This window comes from Micropterus salmoides, unplaced genomic scaffold (genome assembly GCF_014851395.1).
Source record: "Micropterus salmoides isolate LMB-PRFRI ecotype aquatic unplaced genomic scaffold, ASM1485139v1 Ms_hic_scaffold_15, whole genome shotgun sequence".
In the NCBI taxonomy this organism is placed as follows: domain Eukaryota; kingdom Metazoa; phylum Chordata; class Actinopteri; order Centrarchiformes; family Centrarchidae; genus Micropterus; species Micropterus salmoides.
Window position 1 is genome coordinate 12,718,745 of NW_024040596.1, and position 23,410 is coordinate 12,742,154.

Consider the following 23,410-nt stretch of genomic DNA (forward strand, 5'->3'; position numbering starts at 1 on the left):
AACTGTTACTTAAGCTAGCTAACGTTAGCTAAATGTGCAAGGGTTGATATCGGTGGTTAACTTATTTACGTTAACGTTACAGCTAGAAGTAACGTTAACGCGAAACTTATCAACGAAAATAACAATGTTGGACATGAGTGCAGGAGTGTGAATAGCGTTAAAGTTAAGTTTAATGCCCCCTCTCGTTAACTTGCAGGAGGAAATCAATGGTCTGCAGCATGCCATCCAAGAAAACACTCGTAAACTGGAGGAGGTCCAGCAGAAAAGACTACGTGCTGAGAAAGAGATAATTCAATGGTACCGTCATTATGGCCCTGTATTTTGCATGTGACGTTATTGGTTTCGTCACTTAGTGGTTATCCATGGTGCCTTTTTGTTACTCAGTCATTTATGTGTGAATTACAGTTCAACAATTGAAGTTCATACTAACGACTGTGGTGTTTACTGTGAGTTTTCTTCTTGTATTTGCTGTTATAAGTTAATTTGTTTAATAATTTGTTTGCCTACACACTCTTGGAGGAATGCTCAAAACTCTGCTTAAACATAAATGTTCAGATTCAACAAGTCAAAGGTCAAGATGAGTTCCAATCATAATCATAATCATCCATCCTATCATATCATGCAGTGTTGACTTTATTCTGCATAGATTCGCCTTATGAGTCCTGTTCTCACATGCAGTAACCGAGAACTTGAGAGGAGAGTGGATTTGATGATGGGGAAAAGTGAAGTTGTGGATGTGTTGCAACAACTGGGTCATCTGCTGCAGGAGGAAAGGCACCTTTCTGAACAACTGAATAATCAAGCCTCTGTGGACAGGTAATGTGCTGTGCTATGTGCACACAGAGAAAGAGAGAGAAACCTTGCATAAACCAAACTTTACTGTATATTTGTTATCTTTCAGAAATAAAAGCAAAGATTTGCAGGAGAGGAGTGAGCACATCACAAACAAGGCGAGAAGCCTCGCTGCAGAACTTCTGCAGGTGAAACAGTGTCTGGCAGAAGCCAAGGCTCGTAATATGGCTGGTAAGGGGAGTGTGGGAGGTATCTACATACTGGTAAACTTGTATTTGAAAAACAGTAGATTTGTACTTTGCTATCCTTCTTTGCCAACAGCACAAGCTTTGATCCATGCACCGACCAGCAAATCAAAGAGAAATCAAAGAAAGTGAATCAAAAATTGAAAGTTTGTTTTGTACATTACAGGCACCATTGTTTTTATTTTTAATTGCATTTGAGATGTATAATTTATAGTGTTTATATTTTGTTGCACCTAATAAAATGTTTGACTTGAACTTGTCCCAGAATTACTTGTATTTACTATAATAGCCCAGCATGATATCTCTCTAAATATGCTCTGATTTGGGATGTAAGGTACTAAGTAAATTTACTCAAATACTGTGATTACACACAATTTACATATTATTATTATTAGGTTAGTTAAAAGATAAAATGTGAGTGGTGGTACTCCGCTGTTACAATGGCTGTCAACAACAATGCATTAAACTATATTTTCTATATTATTTACCACTAAATTAAATCAAAGCTGGAAATGGAAAAAGGCAGCAAATGTCGATTTCAGTGAGGATTGCCCCCCCCCCCCCCCCCTTTGCAGCTTAAAGTACATTTTAGCTAATTTCTTTGGGTCAACAGATGAAAGGAGCAGGAATATGAAAGATTATATGAGTTACTGTTAAAACCATATATATATATTATATTATTTAAATAAACTATTATAAAAGGCAAATGGGAAGGTATAGAAAAATATATATAACTTGTTACGTCTCATTGAAGTTACACATATACATTATTTTAGATAGTATAAGTAACAGTTTGAAGCTCCATACCAGACATGAATCAAACCTGTCAGTACATGTAAGTGTAATCACAAAAAGTCAGTAAAACTCGTTAAACGCGAGGTTGATGTACATTAAACGCTGTAGGAAACGTGGGCTAGTTTGCAACCTTTTGTTCGTGAACGTCTTCTAATTTATGCTTTTTCTTTTTTGACGCTCTCGGGCATCCGTAGACATTTCAGGAAGAAACACAAAGTAGCAACGTTAGCGCAACTTTATCATGAGACATCTTTTTATGGTAAGTTTTTGTTGCTAATTTTCAGTTAGTACACTGTGATTTAAAATAACTGCAATATTCTTAGCTATTAGAAAAGGTATATAGCACCCCCTTTTAAAGAAGATAATGATACCACTAGTCACTATTACACGTGTCGTTCAAAGAGCACATTTATGGTTACATCAGCTAATATAACGTTAACTTTTAGAAAATAGGACAAATAATAGTTTGTGCGTTGTAGCCAGCTCATGACAGCAGTGTTGTTAATTACTGTGAATATGTTTGAACGAAACATATCATTTCGGATAACTCAAAACAAAACGAACAGTAGGTTTATCTGTTTCTGACATGTTAGCAGGTCATGAAGTAAAACCAAAAGCCCAACCATTACAATGACGACTTGTGCCGGCCACCGCTCCGTCTTTGATTTGTGCCCAAATGATGAGGCTTTGATTGGACTGAGAGAAGTGAACCCGAAGCAGGCTGGAACCCCTCACCAAGCCTCGGACGGTATGTATGAAGAGTTAGCTGTAGTTTCTGTGATAAAGACCCTTTGAAACATACCCTTCTTGTATTGCTTTACACATAGAGTTGAATGATAAATCCCCAGAGGATGACAGACAGCAGGAGTCCAGCCTGGTTAGAGAGGTGTCAGAGAAGATGGTCTGCTCAGCCTGCAGATGCCCCTTTAATACTCGTGAGGAACAGGTGACCACACAACTTATTTAAAACGCTGCTCTGTTCATTTAAAAAAAACAACAATTGTATTTATGTGTTGACACCTGAAAATGAGCGTGGGTCGTTTTTTGAGTAAAACATGATTTTGTCTATAAATTTCAGATGGAGCACTACAAGCTCGACTGGCATCGGTTCAATCTAAGACAAAAGATTTCAGGGATGCCACCAGTCACAGCTGAGGAGTTTGAGAGGAAGACCGGAGCTGGTGAGGAAATCAGAGGTCCTACACATCTGTCGAGGACTTTAACAGGAAACCAGCGATGGGCTCTTGAAGTCTTTGTAACAGTTGATTGATTTTCAGTTATTGGTTTGCAGGAGACATGTCAAGCATCTCAGGCTCAGAGTCTGATTCAGAGGAGGAAGACTCGGATAGTGACGGCGGGGGGACAAGCAGCAATGTCACCGGCACAGATAACGAGAGCTCAGATCAAACCAGTTCAATTATCGGCCGGCTGTCGACCAAGGTTGTTTTCCAGAACTCAGCAGGACAGTATCTATCGGTCTACCGCAGCATTCTGCAGGGAAAGGTGAGGATAAGCAGGTACAATACTGAAGGATTTGGTTGTGATCAGACCTTTTGAAATATGTTTTTTTTTAATTACTAATTAAATTTTTCTGTTCCTGTAATATCTCAGTCAGATGATGAGCAAGACACCGTATCCTCCCTGAAGTGCATAAGTAAGAAGACTGTGTGGGTCATTCTCATGACAGGTGGAGGCCACTTTGCTGGTGCTGTCTTCCAAGGGTAAGTTGACAGTTTTTTGCATGTTTGTTTTCAGCAGCTTAGATTACACATTATGGCTAGGATTGTAAGTGCAAAACGTCAGCCAGGTCAGTAGTGTGTAAGCATCTGCACAACATTTTCCAGAAAAGAGGTCATTCAGCACAAGACCTTCCACCGATACACAGTGCGAGCGAAGCGAGGCACTGCTCAAGGACTCCGAGACTCTCAGAACCGCAGTCACATGCCCAAGTCTGCAGGAGCTGCTCTGAGGCGATACAATGAGGCAGCACTAGTCAAGGCAAGCTTCTGGTGCATTTAACAGCACTGTCATTTCCTTTACAATGATAGCCATGATGTTTTCTTTCCAGAGGACAAACAAATTAAGCTACTCCTGAAGGCTGATATTCTGTTGCATGGCTAATGATGATCCATGTGACCCTGATGATGCTTTCTGCTGAATTCCATTTAATTTTTCTCTGATACCAGTAAAAGTTTCTGTTAGGCTACCCAGCCTCCTCTAAGGGTGGCTCATTTTTTTTTACTTTTGTTAGAGATTGCCACTTCATCTGCAGAGCCTAGGGGCTGCTTATTCACAAAAACAGTTGGTCTCTGTGTAAGGGTTGCTTATTCCAAAAGGCAATTTTAAATGAGCATTTGCTTGTTGTCAGAATACAACTCCCAAAAATGGACTCAAGCGATTTTCTTGTAAAACACATACTCCTTGTTTTTTGTTCTTGATAAGATTTAATTACATGTTTAAGTTTTTTCTATTAATCCAATTCTAAAAGGTGGACAGTTCAATCATGCGAAATGTGAGTTCATTCGCTGTAGACCATTCTTCTGAGTTGCTGTTTTTTTTTTTATGCAACCTCTTGTGTAACCTCTTGCAGGACATTCAGGATCTTCTTGCAAGCTGGGCTGAACACTTGAAGCAGGCCTCTGCAATATTTGTACGAGCCTCTAGATACAACAAAACTATCTTCTTTGGTGGCCGTGCACCTCTGCTTGACAAAAAAGATCCCAGGTTCCATACACTTCCCTTTGCCACACGCAGGGCAACCTTTCGAGAGGTACAGAAGGTACATGAGGTGCTTTCCACCATCCATGTTTATGGTGAGCTGAATTATATCCTTGGAATAATTACATGTTCTCTGCTCAATTTCGTACAGCCAGGGTATAATCAATACTGGGTGAAACATATCTTAATGCAGGGAAAGACACAGACATGTCTGCAGTCTTCAGTCCATTAAAGAAGACCTGGAAAAAAACTGCCAAAACCACAGCACAAATAAATACAGATCAAGAGAAAGGTATGTTTAAGAGATTAACATGTACCCTCTGGGTTAACACTCTATTGAACTGTGGATAACAACATATCATGACAAAATTAAGCTTGCTTTTTGTTTAATTTAATTATTGCTGTTTCAACACAAAGTTATTTACTTTAAAATTTGGTATTACAGTACACTTCCTTTTTTGGCAGCAGAAGAAAACCACGATAGCTCAGACAAAGAAGAAGGTGGGGAGATTCAGCTGGAGATGGTGGAGATGACAATAGGAACTCTGGACCTCAGGGAGTCTGAAATATTTCCCTCCATGCACAGAAGGAGGAGGAGGAGAAATGAGGAAACCAAAATGCAAAATGAAAATAGGCCCCGTCCACTGTGTCATCACATAGGTGGCTATAGCTACATTACAGAAACTCAGTGAATGCTCATTTATCACACCAAAGTTCTGCAAGGTTCATGAAATTTCATATCCTTGTGTGACAGAATTGAGTAACACAGAAGCAGACAATCAGGAAGAGGAGGTGCCAGAGGCTACAGTAGCAGGAGACGCCCCTCAAGAGACGCAATCAAAGAACAAGAGGAAGAGGAAAGCACAGAGTAAGAAACAACTGGAAGGTGAGTGAGCGCCTCTTACTGCTGTACATTTATATTGCAGATGATTCTCAATCTTGCAACTTGTCACCTATTTAATATATAAAGTTCAAGATACTTATTATTTAGCTTTCTCTGTCCATAGAAATTGTTGATGAATCATGGGAGTATGCCCAGAGGGACGCCCTGTTTACAGCCTGTAAGGTTGGGGATGTGGACGCTCTATGCAGACTCCTCCAGCTACCTGGAGAAACAGCAGAGAGTCGTGAGCGGTCGGAGAGCAACCCTTCTGATGTCTTAAGTCCTCTAACTCTCCTTAATAAGCCCATAGACTCATCAGGGTTCACTTTGCTGCATGTTGCCTCAGCAGCTGCACAAAAGGCAGTGGTCAGGCTGCTCCTGGATGCAGGAGCAGACCCAGCCTGCAGGTATGAAAAATGGAGTCAAGTTGTATGCAGCAGTTGAATGCCCAGACTTGAACATTATTTCTGCAATATTCCTTTACAGGGATAACAGAAAGCAGACTCCGTATATTGTCGCCCCTGACAAAGACACAAGGAATGTCTTTCGTAAATACATGGGTGAGAATCCTGACAAATATGACTACAGCAAGGCGCAGGTATAGTCTAACTTGTGCATCTTAAGTGCAACTTATGCATCCCAGTACAATCAAGCACTTATATTTTTCCCTCTTTCGCAACTCAAGGTCCCCGGGCCACTAACAGCAGAGATTGAATCCAAACAGACGGAAAAGAAAAAGACACAAAAGGCATTGAGAAGACAGCGCGAAAAAGAGCAGAGGGAGGAAAAGAGAAAACAAGAGCTGGAGGCAGAGGAAAAGAAGAGGTTCGCATCTCTGACTGATCGTGAAAAGGTGAGATTACTCTCTGATATTCAAGTTATTTTTTCAAACACTGAATATTTTAACAGCTTCCTTTTTGACTATAGAGAGCTCTGGCAGCAGAGAGGAGATTAGCGGAGCAAGTAGCTGCAACAGGAATCAGCCTCTCTAATCTCAAGTAAGTCCCCCAAGAGCCTTCCTCTCATTGAGCGTCGTCATAATGCGATAATGTAAATGGTTTGTTACTCAAATGTGTGGGGGTTCATGTTTGACAATAGGAGGTGCTGGCTGTGTGGAGAGTCTCTGCTTGGGAAGATCCCATTTCAGTACCTGGAGTATTCATTCTGCACCCCTCGCTGTGTCCAAGCACATCGAAAAGCCACTACTCTTCCAGACAAGACCTAATGCACATGTGGAAAATGTCACTTGAAAGGAAGCTACCTCATAAGAACTAAAAGTCAATTTATGCGGCCTAGATGGGTAGATGGAAGTCTAATATGGTTGTCTTTTGCCAATGTGCTAGTTTCATTTTCAACATACATTTTAAATATAATTTTAATATAGCAGATTATCTTAGACAACTGGATGCATATACAGTATTAAAACATTTTAATAATAATGTTTAATAAATGTATCATTTATTCACAGTATCTGCAGTTACGGAAAAGGTAAAAAAGCAAACGCAATAAAAAAATTAATACAACTTGTATAATTTGTATAATTTCTTTTTAGTGAATGTTCTACTGTTAAGACAAAATCATTTTTGGAGCACTGTTTGACTGAAGCTGCTGTGTCAAAAGGATTAAAGAATTGGCTACAAAGAAACTGAAATCTGAAGTGACTAAGAATAATGACACAGAAATGATGTAGATAGTTCCTCATGTACAGAGTGATTTAAACTGATATTGGGATGTAGTATTCCTACAATCGAATGTTGTAAAATATGCTAAAGCTCTGTGCGCTCTGTTAAGACTTGTCAGCAGTGGCATTGAGCTGAGGCCGGTCCATGAAGAGAACCCGAAGGTGTGGTGGGGCCCCTTCCAGTTCCAGCACCGTGATGTTGTTGGGCAGGGTCGTGCTGAGCAAGGGTCCTGGGATGTAAAGAGTCTGTTGAGGGCCCTTGGCTGGCCAGTATCGTCCCAGATTCATACCATTAATCCAAACTTGACCCTGGTATAAACAAGACAATGAAAACATCAAAAAGGCTATAATTATTTTAGCCCTGGCATGCAGGAATTAAGTGTATTGGCACCAAAATATACCTTTGTCCATTCATTGAGCTTGAGAAAGGTGTCCCAAGCGAGACCGTTGGGCTCTAAGGTCCCCATGTAGAAGACTGGCCCAACTAAAGGTTCTTTCTGAGGAGAGGGGGAGGACTTTTTACTGTTTGAATGAGGCCATCCACCAGCGATGGCTCCATCAATATCCAAAGGGTAGATCTTCCAGTCAGTCAGTACATCTTTACCCAGGATCAGATTGCTCAGGAGACCCTACAGAACACATACTGTTTACCAGCTAACACTTGTACTTTGTTTACATAAGTTTTACTCAAAGTAATTATGAAATAAGAAGGAATGGTCTTCATTTTTTCATCATCATTTTAAAGTTTTAGCCTTTGTGGTAACAGGAACTGTCCCTGGTACTACAGCTGCATTAGTCTCTACATTGTGTTTGGTGTCCTTGAGACCCAAGGACCCCTTTAAACGCACCAAAATATTTCAAATATATAAATAAATAGAGAATATGGGTTTGCCTATTGGATCCATGACAGAGGTCTAACAAGAGTTCGGGCAGGAATAACATTTAGTTTCACTTATTTGTTTAGCAAATGAAAGGAATATTTTGTTTGTGTATACCTCATATATCATATTTATTTTGTGATCTTTCTCAAATGTGCAAGCCTAGTTTGGGGTAAAGTGGAGGATTATAACATCAATACTTTTCTAGATGCTTTTAATAAGGTCAAAGGTTGATTTGGTAGTTATTATTTTTACACATACAGCATTGTGAAGCTGTGGGGAAGTAAAGATAATGTCAACAAAATATGCGTGGTAAAGAAGTGATTGTGTGAGATTGGCCTTATTTTTTGTTCTTGCCTTGCTGTCACTAATCTTGCTGCCAAAATTCACCCTGCCCATGTTCTCAACGAGGATGTCCACAATTTCCCCCTGCTGTCCAGTGACGTTCATCACCAGCATAGTGTCTCTCTCCAACAGGCCCTGGAAAACCTGTCCACATAGATGCATACTCTTGGTCACGAGTATGAAAATTTTAAAAAATAAATCACTGACTGAGAAAGAAGTTTCACAAGCTGACATATTATAAACAAGCATGCTTTGTCTTTACCTGTGCTGTTTTCCCTATACCTGACCTGAAAATATGATTAGCTTGACAACAAAAGTTCATTGTAAAGGCTTACCCCATTGACGGACACATATGCACGGTCATGAACCCCATTCAGTGGAGAGATAAGTGGCGTGGGCCCTGAGAGGTCCCTGGGCAGCGTGGTCCGATAAAGCATGTATCCATAGAACTGAACACAATAGACATGACAGGTTGCAGACACAACAGTCTAGAAGTTCTACATGTTTCAAGAGGTTTACTGTCACTACAGCACTAGTCCCCTCCCTCACTGCCCCCTGTTGTTGCCTTCAGACAGACACCATACCTGTTTCATCTCTTCAAACGTCAGAGGATACTGGGATTTCACTGGCCCAACGGGTGAGAGGGTGTTCAACAAACCGCTGATGTTGCCAACCTGGAAAAGCGCGTCCATTGTTAGGATCAATCACAGCAACCTCTGGCTCGTTGTCAGACACTTTTTGCGCTTTAAAACCGGAAATTATAATACCTTTTTCAGGGTCACAAAGCCATAGGCAAACTTGGGAGTTGCAGGTGGCATGGGGCCCGAGGGAATATTTCTAAACTGTAGAGAAACAGATGCCATAATCATATCTAAGACATCTGTATAATAAGGACATCAACATCGTGGGTGGCAGTCCAATCTGTGGTACCTGCTTAATGACATCTCTGATGGCAAACAGCTTCTCTGTGGGGTCTCCTGCCTCAGACAGCGGGGCATCGTAATCATAACTAGTCACTACGGAGCGGAACCTTGTGTCATGATCAGCACCTTCGGGGGGAGTTACAAAGACACAAACCTTTTATCGCCATCTAAATCGTGTGAACACCTGAGATGATCCAAAACTGATACACTGATTATAAAAAAAACAATGATTTTACCATTCCAGTAGCCAAAGTTAGTGCCTCCCTCAAACATGTACCTGGGAAGAGAGAGGGACAGACTGTATTACTTAGAGGGACAACTTGTGTTTGTTACACAGACAAGTGCTTTTGACCTCTTGGGAGCAGTCTGGTGATTGATGCATCCCAAAGAAAAGGCAACCATATTCCATATTTGTCTTATTGTCGGCAAATCCCACAAAAAGACCAAAACCAGCAAGAATTTGATCCTACAAACAAGTACTGTATATAGTCAAAGCTGATATGTCTTATTCCCCTGTTCCATAGACTTTTAAAAACACATCAATGAGCCATACTGTTGCATCCATTACAATGAATACACATACTAGTGTATTTGACATGCTACCTTAAATATTCACTAAAGCAGCAAATGTGTATTAGTCCCAAACAAATGCACTTTTGCACTTAAGGAATGAATGGTCTTGGGCCTAAGAGCCACAGACAGGCTAGGGAAGTCCAAAAGACAAACGCATTGTTGGGTTTTGGTCATTGCATGGGATTTGTTGATAAAAAATATAGATAGACAATGCCAGCCACATTTGTGATGATGTGATGAGTGTTTGGGGAGACATACATGTTGACGTTGGCCCCCATGGTTAGCATTTCTCCTAGCACTCTGCTGACCTTCTGAGCATCAACTACAGCATGCTGATCTTGCCAGTGGTCCAACCAGCCAGTGTAGAATTCTGAATTCACCTGTAAGATCATTTAAAACATGTTTCCACCACGCGCTTGGTTTGATGAGTCAATAATTACTGCATGTTAAGAATGAACATGTCACTAACCAGGGGCCCTCGAGGTTCAAACCTTCTTTGCCTTTTGAAGGCTTCTGTTATGTTGGTGTCTGTGTAAGGGGATAAATAGTGGATATGTCAGCTTTCCCTATGAATACATTTAGAAAGTAGGATGATGCTTTCTTGTTAATTACTTTCATATAGTACCAACCTGTGCCAAAGTCTATTGTGGCATATAATCCCTCCAGAGTCCCGCATGCCATTTCCTTGTCTGTGTTTCCGTCAGTGGTGAACAGGACAATGTTTTCACCCAGAAAGAAGCGCAACAAAGTCCGCAGGTGACGCATGTAGTTGTAGTCACAAGCGTAGTAACTTCCATATTCATTCTCTACCTGCAGTTAAAGAGGATGAATGAGTAAAACCAATATTAAAACACTACTAATAAACATCTTAATTCCTCATTTAATGCTCTACCTGGACAGTAATGATGTTGCCCCCGTGGATATACAACCATGGCTTAATTTTGGGGAGAAGAACGGCAAACCAGTTGCTGACTGCCTGGACATAATCTGGAGCAGGAGAAAACAAATAATATAAAAAACAAAACAAAAACAGACACATACAGTAGGCGCATGTTATACCTGTGTCTGCTGAGCGAAGTAGCATGTTTGGTTTCTGAAGTAGCCACGCAGGTAAGCCGCCCTGGGAAGAAATAACAACTTGTTCATCAACAAGCAATAGATATACTGAAAGTGGCACATTTGAGTACACATCATCACTGAAAGACAGCAAGCAGGAAGCAGTTGGAGATCATGCTTTTGATTTCTTGGTGACTAACAGCCAATCCAGGTTATCATATCATCAGCTGCAGTCTCAGTAAGTGGTATGGACAACGACTGAATTTAGTATTTAAAGTAAATGAACTACCTGTTAAATATAAATCCCACAAACATCATTGTAACATAGATGCCCGATCTACAGCATTCATTTTAAGTGCACATGCAAGAAGAGTAATGCATACATTTTACAACTGAGACATTTTCAATAAAGTACATTAAGAATATTTAGGTGATAAAAAGCATCAAGCATACAGTTCAAAAACAGCTTACTTTGATTGTAAATCTCCACTTATAAAAATTCGATGGGTAAACAGCTGGATGATGTTTCAGATACTGTATACTTTCTTGATAAATGTCAACCTTATAGTGTTTATCAGTTCATTTTCTTCTTCTTCTTTAAGTTCAAATTCTCACCATTTCCCATTCTGCACAGATGTACGGTCCCGGACGCAGGATGACCAGAAGACCTGTCTGATTAGCCAGATCCAAAAAATGCTCCAGATCTCGGTCGCCTGTGAAGTTGTGAACCCCCTCTACTGTTTCATGGAAGTTCCAGGGCACATATCTGTGTGGAGGAAGAGTAAATGTAGTCAACCCATTAAGGTCGAGAAAGAACATAATCACAACATATTTAGTCCTTAATAATGTGATATGTTGAACTCACACTTGGATAGCATTGAGTCCAGTCATGTACATCTTTACAAGCCGGTCCTTCCAGTAGTACCGTGGGATTCTGGAGTAGTGAATACTGCCTGAGATGTACTGAAAAGGCTTCCCATTTTTGCGGAAACAGTTGTTTTTGTAGTCTATAGAGAATGATCTCTCTCCGGAGACCTGCAAGAGATCGCAAGAGAACTGCTCTGAGAGACAAAGTGTATTTTAAGACTGCTTTGTATATTATCATTCTTGAGTGACTCTGTAATATCTGTTACATACAGTATGGTATTTATCACCTGCTTGGACAGTGATAACATAAGTCGGCAGGGGGAAATTTTTTAATTTACTTATTTGATTTTTACATGTTAGCCTTGAATTTTAAAAGGATTTCCAAAATATAAAACCAAGATAAAATGTAGAACAGTTCCTACTGTAACTGGAAGAAAACGTTCCAGGAACTGCAGCCTTATGAGTGGTCAGGTGACTTTTCTAATATTAGTGTAGTAAACTTTTAGATTCTTTCTTACCAAGTTTCCAATGACAGCCAAACAAGCAAGGTTCACTGCAACAAAGAGTAAGACACCAGCAGCCATGCCCGCTGCCTTCCTGCGAGGACTGGACCTACAACGACTTCATCACTAATTTGTATTATGCTTTTAAGATTTCATATCTGTTACCACAGCTATGCTCTCCCTTCCGATCAGCTGGGGAAACAACATTACCGTCGACGACCTGCCAGGCATGTCAGACCCATAGTTCACACCGCGGTCCAAAGCGCTGCCACGTGATTCTCATTCATCCGCAGGGTCCTAAACTCTGTCAATTTCACCCTTACCTCGTCCTGTCACCCTAACCTCCTCCTTACTGTATGTGGACTGCCCTGAACCCCTTCGAAGACACAATTTTCATTAAACATCCAGTCCTGTGTTGTTTCTTGTTTTCCCAATGACCGGTAAACGTGATCAGTTATAACAAGCCTGGAAATTTTTAATTATTAAGGGAATTAAGAATGTATATGCTGGAGAAATTCTAAAAAGCTTTAAAAAGTATTTACAGCTTGACCACAAGAAAAAATAAGTAAGTAAGTAGGCTAAATGTCAACATCTAGAACGATCCATCATAAATAATGATGTATGTAAAGGTTCTCAGTCGTTTTGGTCATAGTTATCCAAGGAAGGTTATAGGGCAATAATGAGAAAATAAAATAGAAGTATGTAACTGTGTAGGCTAAGGAAAAACAACAGAGAGCCACCATATGATATAATGCTGTCATAACATGCTGTCCTACTATGCATTCTGTAGGCTGAGGACAATTCCCATTGTGTTTGACATGGCAAGATAACAAAGCAGCCAGTTCAGGAATTGTTTCCTTTATTACAGCTGCAGGACCCGGCTCTATGTCCGTCTGTCTTTTCATGTTGTTTGAAAGATGGTTTAATGTCAACCTTTAATCATTAAACTAAAAACATGTTTATTCAAGGGAATGTTAATACCAAGACCCTGCGACAGACATGAGGTAATGTTGGATGTGTGATAATATTAAATTCGTTTGCAGTTAGTCTAATAACAATTGACTGTGTAGTATGTGTGTAATAATGTCACATTCTTACAAAGAGCACTAGATGGCGCTTCAATACCTTAATGAGAACCAAAGAGAGGCGATGTGCCTGTCTGAGATGAAGATTTTCACAGTTTCATGAGAAAGTCATGGTCCTAGCAAATGTTAATCTTTATATAACAAGAAATCATTAAAAAACAACAAAAAAAGATTCCTTTATATTTTAAAGTTGGGAAGTTAAAAACAAGTATGATTTACCTCCAAATACTCAGAATCCATTAGCACTGATCCTTAAGTACTCAAACGGTTTTAAAACAGCATTTGTATCTGGAAGTAATAATTTCACTTCTTTTATTCTTCATTTAAATAGTCATGAAGGCCTGTTTGAGCCTGTTTAACTGCATTTCATCCAGCAAAATTGACCTGAGGTGGTGATTTGAGTAGGGGAGACCGGGTATGGTTGTAACAACACCAATTCCACCATTTAGGGATAGAATAGGAGTTATTTTGACCAAGCCTATATTTTGTTTGGTATCTATACTATTGCAGATAAAATTGTTTGATTAATATTAGATTGAATTGTAGTTTCTTAGGCTTAGGCTTCCTTTGTAATTTCAAACCACTATGCTAATACAGTTACTTAAACATTGAGTGACAGGGGTGGGGTGTGTTGTAACACTTCTTTAAAAAGTGCTATACATACAACTAGGGACTTTCTTGTTTTTCATATTTTACAGGGTGATCTTTGCAGTCTGGGTCCACCAAGCCTCCACTCCAGGGTTACCAGCATTCATTTGTCAGCACTGTGACTAGAATTCCCCATTCACATGTTGTTCACATGTTGGCACGTGTATCGGCACTAGATCTTTTCCATACTCTGTCTCCTCAGGTGGAGATGGCAGAGAAGCATACGGGCAGCTTGTGAGAAGTGCCGGTGCGCAAGAAAAAGTCCCGGTATGCCCTGTGGCGGTTTGGGGGTAGCCAACAGGGGCCAGTGAACCTGTAACACAGACCTTGGACCCCCCTATAGCCCCCCTCTGAACAAAAAGTCTACAATAATCATAGTAATATATCTTCCTTGCGATGATATAGTGCTGATGTGAAAGGCAGAACAAATGTGTCTCAACTAGTCGGATCCTTTAGGACGTAACACCACCACTGTCCGGTGTCGACTTCATGAAAGTAAATGAAAAATATAACATGTGGATTGTTTCATCTGTCATTTTCATATTGTTTTATCGACTAGGCTAATGTTACGTGTTATTAAACTTTGTATTATTCATTGCATTGAATTGAGAATGTCTAAACAAAACGTAGTTGATCACTTATTCATCTATGTTACTGTTTGGAAGCTAGATCTAGCCAGACAGTCACATTTTTCAAATAAGCTGCTCCTACAAATATTTACGCCATTGATACTGTAAAATCAACATCACTGTACATTACACGTTACATCTATTTTACAATATATATTCATACAATACAATATTTTGTCCTTGTAATCCATTGAGTGGATATAGCCTTTGGATATTGCTGGAAATTGTTCTCAGTCCCTCTCTTTAAAGGGTAAATTATTATCATAACAATTTAACAATGCATTGCATTTAAACAGCACTTTTTATTCACAAAGTGATAACAAAAGCCTACTAGTCCTACCAGGCTGGACATGCAGTCTGCCAAAATATCTATCCCCCTCCATAATGCACAGATGATTGCCAACTATCAAGTATTTTATTTTGTGTATACTTCACATCATGACTAACAACAGGGGTTACTTAGACTATTCATTAAGCCTTACAAAGAAGTGTTGCATCAAAGAATGTACTGTAACTTGAGCTAAAGTTAACAGGAATGTTTTTTTGTATAATGTAATTTAATAAAACTGTAACTAAGCTACTGAAAAGATCCTGTTACTGAAACAAATAACTGTAAGTTACTGAAACATACTAAAACATTACATTATATACTAAACAAGACATTTTGAAAGCTCGAACATTGCCTTTGTCTCTTTTGTCCTGTATTGAATGTGCCCCTCTGAAAAAACAATTGGCCCCAGCCTGGCCCCCTCAATAAAATTGGTCGAAAAAGGTAAAATACAGAAGTGCTTGTACTGAGTAACGGTGAGTACTGGCCCACTTCAAGCACTGACTGTGACTCTGATTAAGAATATACACACATTGACACACACAGACACACACCTCTTTTTTGTAAGATCTAAAGATGTACAAAGATGGTATTTAATTAAGTACATTGTTGTAGTATTTATTAAGTATACTGTTAAGTAAGTTCATTCGATAAGCTAGATAAATTTACATACACATACCTGCGCGCAAGTCATCAGACATAGTCTGTTACAGTGAGACAGAAACATTGTTCTTTTATATCACTACCTGTTTTTGAAGCATATCATATAATGTGGCATCTATTTTTGCATCTTTTGTCTGATTGTTGTAACTTACCCCAGCATGTGTTACAACCTACCCACATATTGAGGTAGGCTATAACAAGGGAACACGATGCATTTGACATCAACTCACGAGGTCTGTGATATTCTTGTAGAGGACTGAACTGGTGCCATTTGTAATGAACAAATATGGGTACTTTGTATAAAAGTGTGAGAACTCAAGCAAAAAAATTCAGCGAGTTATAGTTGCTGAAGCAAAAAGTGTTACAACCATACCCGGTCCCCCCTACTGGTGTGCTGCTGACACACTCAAAGAAAAAATAAGTTGCTTCCAGGACGCAATTTGCTGTGGATCTGCACATCATTATGGTCACAGAAAGCTCTTAAGTGGAAGTAAAGTGGCTGATATTGTAGTGTGTAATGGGAACAACAGTTTGTTTCTGTCTGTCATGTAGACACAAAGCAGTTAATCTCGGTAATTTGGGTTAATAATGCCTGCATCTGCCTGTCTTTGTGCTCACATGGTCATGTACACATACACTTTTACAGATGCTTTTACTCTTTTTTTTTCAGTCCCACCCCCTCAGCGGTAATGATTGTCTATACAGTAATCTCATTTCCTGCTCTGCCTCTTTATTCATCAGTCTCTTTTTAGGAAGATTGAACGGGGGTGCTCACAATTGCTAATGGCAACTGATTTCAACTGTAGATAGAACAAATGCTCGGGCTCCGTGGCTCATTAGCCCACTGTCAGACTCAGTTAATCACCTGGGAATGAGAGGAGGAACGACATACATGGGCTTGTAATTTGGTTATAAGCGTGATAGTGCCTGAGGAGAGCTTGTAAGTTCCCCATCTTTGAAGGCCCAAAGCTTGTGGAAAATGGATGTTCAAAGAAACCCATTGACTAATGCTCTAAGGACAACACCACTTATTGAGATACTATAGCAAGAGAGGAAGTCAAACGGAAGTGACTGAGACTAATATAAACACCAGAGAGACAACTAAACTCTCATTACTGCAGTCACAAACACTGTCAGATGAAATCAGGTTGCATTTAGTACACTACGTATGGTTTCTAAAACTTTTTATTTGACTTGCAAATCACTGTAATCTTTTAATTACTACGTAAAGGTACAGACCAGACCTGCCTACAGTAATTGGAGAGACCAGTCCCTAAAGTGATGGGAGACCCTCACCCTAGGGTCGGGCGTCACCTGAATGAAGTCATCTCCCTTGAGTCTGTAATTAGATTGTACCGTCCCCTTTGCCTACCCCAAAATATGCTATCAGAAGCAGGTGTATTTAGATACCCCACACCCCCACATACTCCCACCTACTCCTACAGTTCAGTTAATTTGGAACAGCTGATGTTAAAAGGGCATGCCACCAATTTACACTTCTTTACTTTAAAAAAAGAAATGTTTACTTGTCATGAGGAATACTACTCAGCCAATGAAAAACAGTATATGGACTGCAATTGCTTTTATACCAAACCACTTTACAGTGTGTCTCTCATTCCATCGTACACATACACACTCACACATGGTGGAAAAATGCCATGCGAGGTGCTCATCTGGCCATTGGGTGCAATTGGAGTTCAGTGTCTTGCTCAAAAACAAAGTGACATGTGGCCAAAGGGGGTGGTAATCTGTAGGGTCTATAGGTCTATTTGAAATACTTCTACTTCCACTTTACTTGAGTATTCACATTTTAAGCCACTTGATACCTTCACCCTCTACTACATTTTTGTTTGACAGATATAGTTACTGGTTTCCATGAAGATCAAGATGTACAAAGAAGTACAAGACATATGATCAGTATAAAATATGTTGAATTGTTATAGATTAAACTACCCAACAGTATATAAACTAGTTAAATTTAGCTTCACCTCAAATAGCTAAACTATTTACAATGGTGTGAAAAAGTGTTTGCCCCCTTCCTGATTTCTTATATTTTTTAATTGAAATGTTAGACAAAGATAACACAAGTAAACACAAAATTAAGTTTTTAAATGAAGGTTTTTATTATTAAGGGGAAAAAAATTCAAACCTACATAGCCCTGTGTGAAAAAATTATTGCTCCCCTGTTAAAACATAAATCAACTGTGGCTTATCACATCTTTGGAAAGCTGAGTTCAATTTCTCTAGCCACACCTATTCTCAATCAAGACATCACTTAAACAGGACCTGCCTGACAAAGTGAAGTAGACCAAAAGATCCTCAAAAGCTAGACATCATGCTGCAATCCAAAGAAATTCAGGAACAAATGAGAAACAGAGTAATTGAGATTTATCAGTCTGAAAAAGGTAATAAAACCATTTCTAAAGCTTTGGGAGAGCGCAGCGACGACTCATCCAAGAGGTCACAAAAAACACACAACATCCAAAGAACTGCCGTCTTGACGATCCCCAAGACTTCTGGGAAAATACTTTGTGGACTGACGAGACAAAAGTTGAACTTTTTGGTTGGTGTGTGTCCCATTACATCTGGCGTAAAAGTAACACAGCATTTCAGAAAAGGAATCATATGGTGATGGTAGTGTGATGTCTCGAGTTGTTTTGCTGCTTCAGGACCTGGAAGACTTGCTGTGGTAAATGGAACCATGAATTCTGCTGTCTACCAAAAAATCCTTAAGGATAATGTTCGGCCATCTGTTCGTGACCTGAAGCTGAAGCGTACTTCGGTACTGCAGCAAGGCAAGGATCCATAACACACTAGCAAGTCCACCTCTGAATGGCTTAAGAAAAACAAAATGAAGACTTTGGAGTGGCCTAGTCAAAGTCCTGACCTGAATCCGATTAAGATGTTGTGGCATGACCTTAAAAAAGCGGTTAAGGCTCAAATACCCTCCAATGTGGCTGAATTACAACAATTCTGCAAAGATAAGTGGGCCAAAATTCCTCCACAGCGCTGTAAAAGACTCAATGCCAGTTATCGCAAAAGCTTTATTGCAGTTGTTGCTGCTAAGGGTGGTCCAACCAGTTATTAGGTTTAGGGGGCAATCATTTTATCACACAGGGCCATGTAGGTTTTGATTTTTTTTACGCATTATTATGGCGTTAACACATTAATTCATTAACACCGATAATTATTTTATCTCACGTTAATGCAGTTTTTAAAAATTATTATTATTATTATTTTGAAAGTCCGTTTCTTACTGGTTCTGAATACACATACAGATCAACCTGCAAATCACCCACCCAAACAAGCAACGGAGGGAGGCTTCGGCAGACTACGCTGGATGAAGCATGTGTGATTTGGGCCTGTAAGGATATTTTTTTACTTGTTAATCAGCAATGACTGTCTTTGCCACTCTGAACATATAAGGTAAAGCTTAATGATTAGTAATTAGTGAACAGTTGAGGGGAACCGTAAATGTGAAGCTGTCTGTGATTCACACAGTTGAATCAGATGGTATGAGGCAGTGCTGGAGAATTCCCCACAGGTCACCATATCAGTCCTGAGCTCAGGGTACTATGAGGAATGTACCCTGTCTGTTTCTCAGGCTCTGAATGGCTAGTGAGTCACTGCTGGACTCACGGATGCTGATACTCTGAGAGAAAATTGTTCTGAGAAGCTAAACAATAAACAATAACATCCCAGTAACATGACAAAGGTCCATTGGCATTTTTGCATATTCTAACTGATTTAACTTAGCAGTTGGTTGCATCCTTGGCATAATTTTCCAGGTTTCTTAAAGCGATTAAGCCACAGATAGGAACAGATAGGGAGTAGAATACAATCTTACTGTGGGAGCATTGAAATATGAAGCTCTATAAACAAACAGGAAGTTGACAGTGCGGGGGAGCATGGGAAGTGTGTGAGCTGGGCCTCATTCCTCAGTCTCAAGGAAGGTATGGTATGCATTTGGGGTGTAAGCATGTCTGAGGAGAAATGTTTGTGGTGAGATATAAAATGTGAAATCCTGTTGCCTGGACTCATGGACCCACGGTGGTCCATCATAGCTAATGGATAGGCTTATTATACTAAATATACATACTAAACACTAAACTATACTAAAACACAGTGATAAACATCTTTCGTGCATTCTTTCTTCTCCTTTTCTAGTGATATGTTGACTGTCAATCCAGCAGGGTCTATGGTCTACTACCTTGTTTCTGACTTTTTTGCTAACGCCACTAGCAAGTTTACATTTGTAGTTCAGAGTAAAATATTTCACCAATTTCTGGAGGGTACTATCATTCATGCTCAGCTCAGGTGGAATAGTAATGACTCTGGTACCATAATCAGGTCAAAATTCAAGGTCAGGTCAGTGTTCAATACTTTGGTTTATGACCAAATAACAGCAAAACTAATTGCATTTCCATCTGCCTCCACCGTACTTTGTGTTAAGTGGTAATTAGTGAATGTTAGCATGCTCACAAGCTAATGTAAGACATGGTAAACTTCATTAGAATTGTCATTGTGGGCATGTCAGCTTGCTGACGATGACATTTAGTTCAAAGGACTGCTGTTCATTGGTGCAGCCCCACAGAGCTGCAAGCATGGCTGTAGACTCCTGGTTTTGTTATTTAATATATCTTATTTGCTTTTATGTGTATTTGCATTTACTCTTCCCTGCTTGTTTAAGTCCATTTATTGCAGGGCTGTAACTTTGTTGTATAAAATTCATTATGCAATACAGAATTTAAATAAAACACTGACAAATACACTTTCTCAGCTTTCACCTCAGTTTCAGGTGAAATGGTGCCACAAAAAACACTTTTGCAAATTAAAAGTTTGTTTTGTTTGGATTAGATATAGATTTTTTATTTCATTAATAACTGGGAAATGTTTTCCTTTGTATGCAACTGGGAAAACAATAAAATTTTATTGAAGCGAAAAAAAACTTTAATTTAATCCTCTGAATCGTTTCCACAATATTTTTGTCCCATCTTCTTGTAACCTCTGTCATAAAAACAGCAGAGATTGTTGACATAGTTGTGAGTAATGCTTTCAATTGGAGACCTGTTGGCTCAGTGGTGTTCCAGCATCAGCCACACAATCTAATAAATGTGGCACCAGGATTTGTCATCGACCATATTTACACATTAATGTGATCCTGCCAGTGAGAGTGATTCAATAAAGATTGAATAGTTGTTTAATGATATTGTTACATGTCCCATTTTTATCTAAATGTTCACATTCTCTCCTCTCCTCTTGCCATCTATCTTAGCTCAACTACATTTGCTTCAATCAATTTTATCTCTCACTCCGTCTGTCTTTGTTTGCTTTATTCTCTGGGTGTGTCCAATAATCCACTGCTCCCCTGACACAGCGGCCCCCATCCTGGAAGATGAATAAGCAATGACCACATCAATTGCATTAGTGAAATTCAACAAAAAGAGTCATTACATTGTTACTCCCATTTATATGAATGGCTTGACTGAGCTTGTAATGTGTAGATTTAACTTCACATATTGTCCTTTTACACTCTTTACTTGTTACACCTAATATTTACTACCTAATTTTTTTATATCTATACTTTATTTACCTAATGTTGTAATTTTGATGCTCTGGAGGTTCCTCACTTTTTATTTTTAAGGTTTACTTGTGGAATTATCTGACTTATCTGAATTGAGAGTCTGAGTGGAGGGTGTGGACAGATTGTAAATCCCTCTGTTTTGGCTTTATAGATACAATTTACTAGACTTGACTATAAGACATGGTTGTTTTATTATTTGTATTACAGTAATACCTCAGTTATTGATATCACTGATTATTGGTTCAAAGGCTCAGAGAGAGAACCTGAGCTCCAAACTAAATACACTAGGACTCAACCCAAGCCAAGAAGGTAGAAATCTAGGAGTGATTTTTGATTTAAAGGCTCATGTGTGGGTTGTCACAAAAACAAAAAGCAAAAAGCATGTTATCATTGAAAAAGATCTCCAAAGTGAGGCCATTTCTCGCTCTGAGCAACACAGAGAGACTGATTTCTTTGCTCTCCTTGCTTGTCTACAGAAAAATAAATTTGCTACAATTAATTAAAAATGATGCTTCATGAGAGTTTTTGTATTGATTTTAAAATTAGTTTTAGTTTGTTGGGCACATGGCCTTGCACCACACTAGCTCATAGAAATGCATATGGTTTATGAACCAGAAAGACCCCTCAGATACTCCCGTTCTTCTCTTTTAGCTGTTCCACAAAGCAAAACAAAAGCATCTGGTGACGCTGCTTTCAGCCATTATGATCCAAGCCGCTGGAACAGCCTTACAGAGGATCACAGAGGAGCTGAAACTATTGCTATTTTTAAACAAAAAAATATATATACTGGCTTTTTATAATTGTCTGATATTATTATTTGTAGTTATTTGAATTATTATCATGTCTGGATTTTCAGTAGGCGACTTAAGGACCTAAAAATAAAAAATGACAAAAAAGCAGATGGTACCATAACAACAAAAGTGAGCGTAGATCAATGTTTGTGCTTGTTGTTCAGCTGGCACTCAGGGTCCAGGCAATAATACATGGATGGGTGCTTTTTACATAATCAAAGCACCTCCAGTTAAGTGATTATCATGGCCTGGTTGTGACTAACAGCACGTGGCTTTGTAGATACTAATCAAATGCTCTCAGTCAATAGGACCTCCACTCCATCACATGTCCTCAAGCCAGACGTACCCATTGTTTGATATGAGGCTGCAAAATGGTCCTTCAACCAAACCTAAATGACTTTGCCTGAGGTCTTGTCTGCCAATGGGAGATTCATCTCAGGCTCTCTGTCCCCATTAGCCCTCTAAATACACAATTCTTCACATTTCATGCTCTGTTTTCACGCTTAATCAGACATTTACAGAGCAAGAACATTGATTTGAAATCGTCACGATACCCTCACTTGGTACTTTGGTTGGAAAAGTCCATCAAAAAATTGTCTTTGTGGTTTCATACAAGAGGTATATCCAGCTCCAGACTCCAGTCTCCAGTCTCCTACTGTTGGTGCCACTGAATGTGGCCGTAGAGACAGTTTCTGAAGCCACAGATCTTTCCACAGATGGACCTCATGATGTAAGAGCAGGAAGTGGGGGCAAAGATTGCACAGTAGATCTGTATGTGTGCTGGCTTTTCATTTTACAAATGCACAACACTAGAGAGCTTTTTAAAACATGTTGTTGCCGTTATATGTCCCATACAGCTCCATTCTCAATCCATATTCTGGCCTCTTGTAATTTTCACTGGTCATTCTTGAAGGACTGATAAATGTGCTCCGTTATGAAAAGACAGTAACATCTACTTGTGGTTTTCAATTTCACACTGAACACAAAGGCTTAATATCAACCTTCTTGACCTGACACTCAGCTGATAATTTCGTCAGACTGTGATATGCCTGGTGTCTCCTTTAGTAGTTACCCAGGTTTGCCATCAATCTGTTTTTTCAACTGCAACATATGCACTTATCCATATACCTCGTTGCACTGACAATGTGTTGAAAAGATAAGATAAGATAAGAAAAAAAATTAAGTAACGTTGCAAGTTGTGAACGGAGAAGGACAGTATTTGTTGCATTCATGATTGGAGGTCATTGACGGACCACATACTTTACTATTTTGGTATCAATTTTGATAGCAAATAGTGTAAGTTATGGTTTTTATTTACTTTATTTTTTAAAGCATTAACTATATGAATAAAAAGAACACTAGAACTTGGTCATTTGGGAACAAAATTAAAATGTTTCCAAATTGAATCCCCTTTAAAACGAAA

The 23,410-nt window shown here is 39.3% G+C and overlaps 2 protein-coding genes across 6 annotated transcripts; one reads left to right on the plus strand and one right to left on the minus strand.

Moving 5' to 3' along the window:
- The first annotated feature begins 1,995 nt into the window (after positions 1–1,995).
- On the plus strand, positions 1,996–6,960 carry ankzf1 (ankyrin repeat and zinc finger peptidyl tRNA hydrolase 1). 4 transcript variants are annotated; one of them, XR_005444640.1, is made up of 16 exons: positions 1,996–2,091; positions 2,426–2,580; positions 2,660–2,778; positions 2,911–3,013; positions 3,124–3,335; positions 3,444–3,553; positions 3,677–3,830; positions 4,423–4,645; positions 4,744–4,842; positions 5,016–5,210; positions 5,305–5,436; positions 5,558–5,840; positions 5,920–6,031; positions 6,119–6,286; positions 6,343–6,431; positions 6,532–6,609. XR_005444640.1 is itself a non-coding variant. In XM_038720375.1 (16 exons), exons 2-16 carry the CDS (start codon positions 2,463–2,465, stop codon positions 6,656–6,658), a joined length of 2,226 nt encoding a protein of 741 aa, XP_038576303.1. In that variant the 5' UTR covers positions 1,996–2,091; positions 2,426–2,462; the 3' UTR covers positions 6,659–6,960. The 4 variants fall into 4 exon arrangements, 3 of the variants coding, with proteins under 3 accessions (XP_038576303.1, XP_038576305.1, XP_038576304.1); XM_038720375.1 differs by having other exon boundaries at positions 6,361–6,431; positions 6,532–6,960; XM_038720377.1 differs by having other exon boundaries at positions 5,019–5,210; positions 6,361–6,431; positions 6,532–6,960.
- Positions 6,870–12,520, minus strand: glb1l (galactosidase, beta 1-like). 2 transcript variants are annotated; one of them, XM_038720378.1, is made up of 16 exons: positions 12,275–12,519; positions 11,755–11,924; positions 11,505–11,655; positions 10,893–10,953; positions 10,726–10,820; positions 10,463–10,643; positions 10,303–10,361; positions 10,092–10,213; positions 9,497–9,537; positions 9,268–9,386; positions 9,105–9,179; positions 8,922–9,011; positions 8,673–8,786; positions 8,350–8,481; positions 7,516–7,743; positions 6,870–7,423 (listed from the first exon to the last, which is right to left on the minus strand). In XM_038720378.1, the coding sequence occupies exons 1-16, from the start codon at positions 12,338–12,340 to the stop codon at positions 7,220–7,222; spliced, it is 1,908 nt and encodes a 635-aa protein (XP_038576306.1). In that variant the 5' UTR covers positions 12,341–12,519; the 3' UTR covers positions 6,870–7,219. The 2 variants fall into 2 exon arrangements, with proteins under 2 accessions (XP_038576306.1, XP_038576307.1); XM_038720379.1 differs by lacking the exon at positions 8,350–8,481 and having other exon boundaries at positions 12,275–12,520.
- Between the last annotated feature and the right edge of the window lie 10,890 nt (positions 12,521–23,410).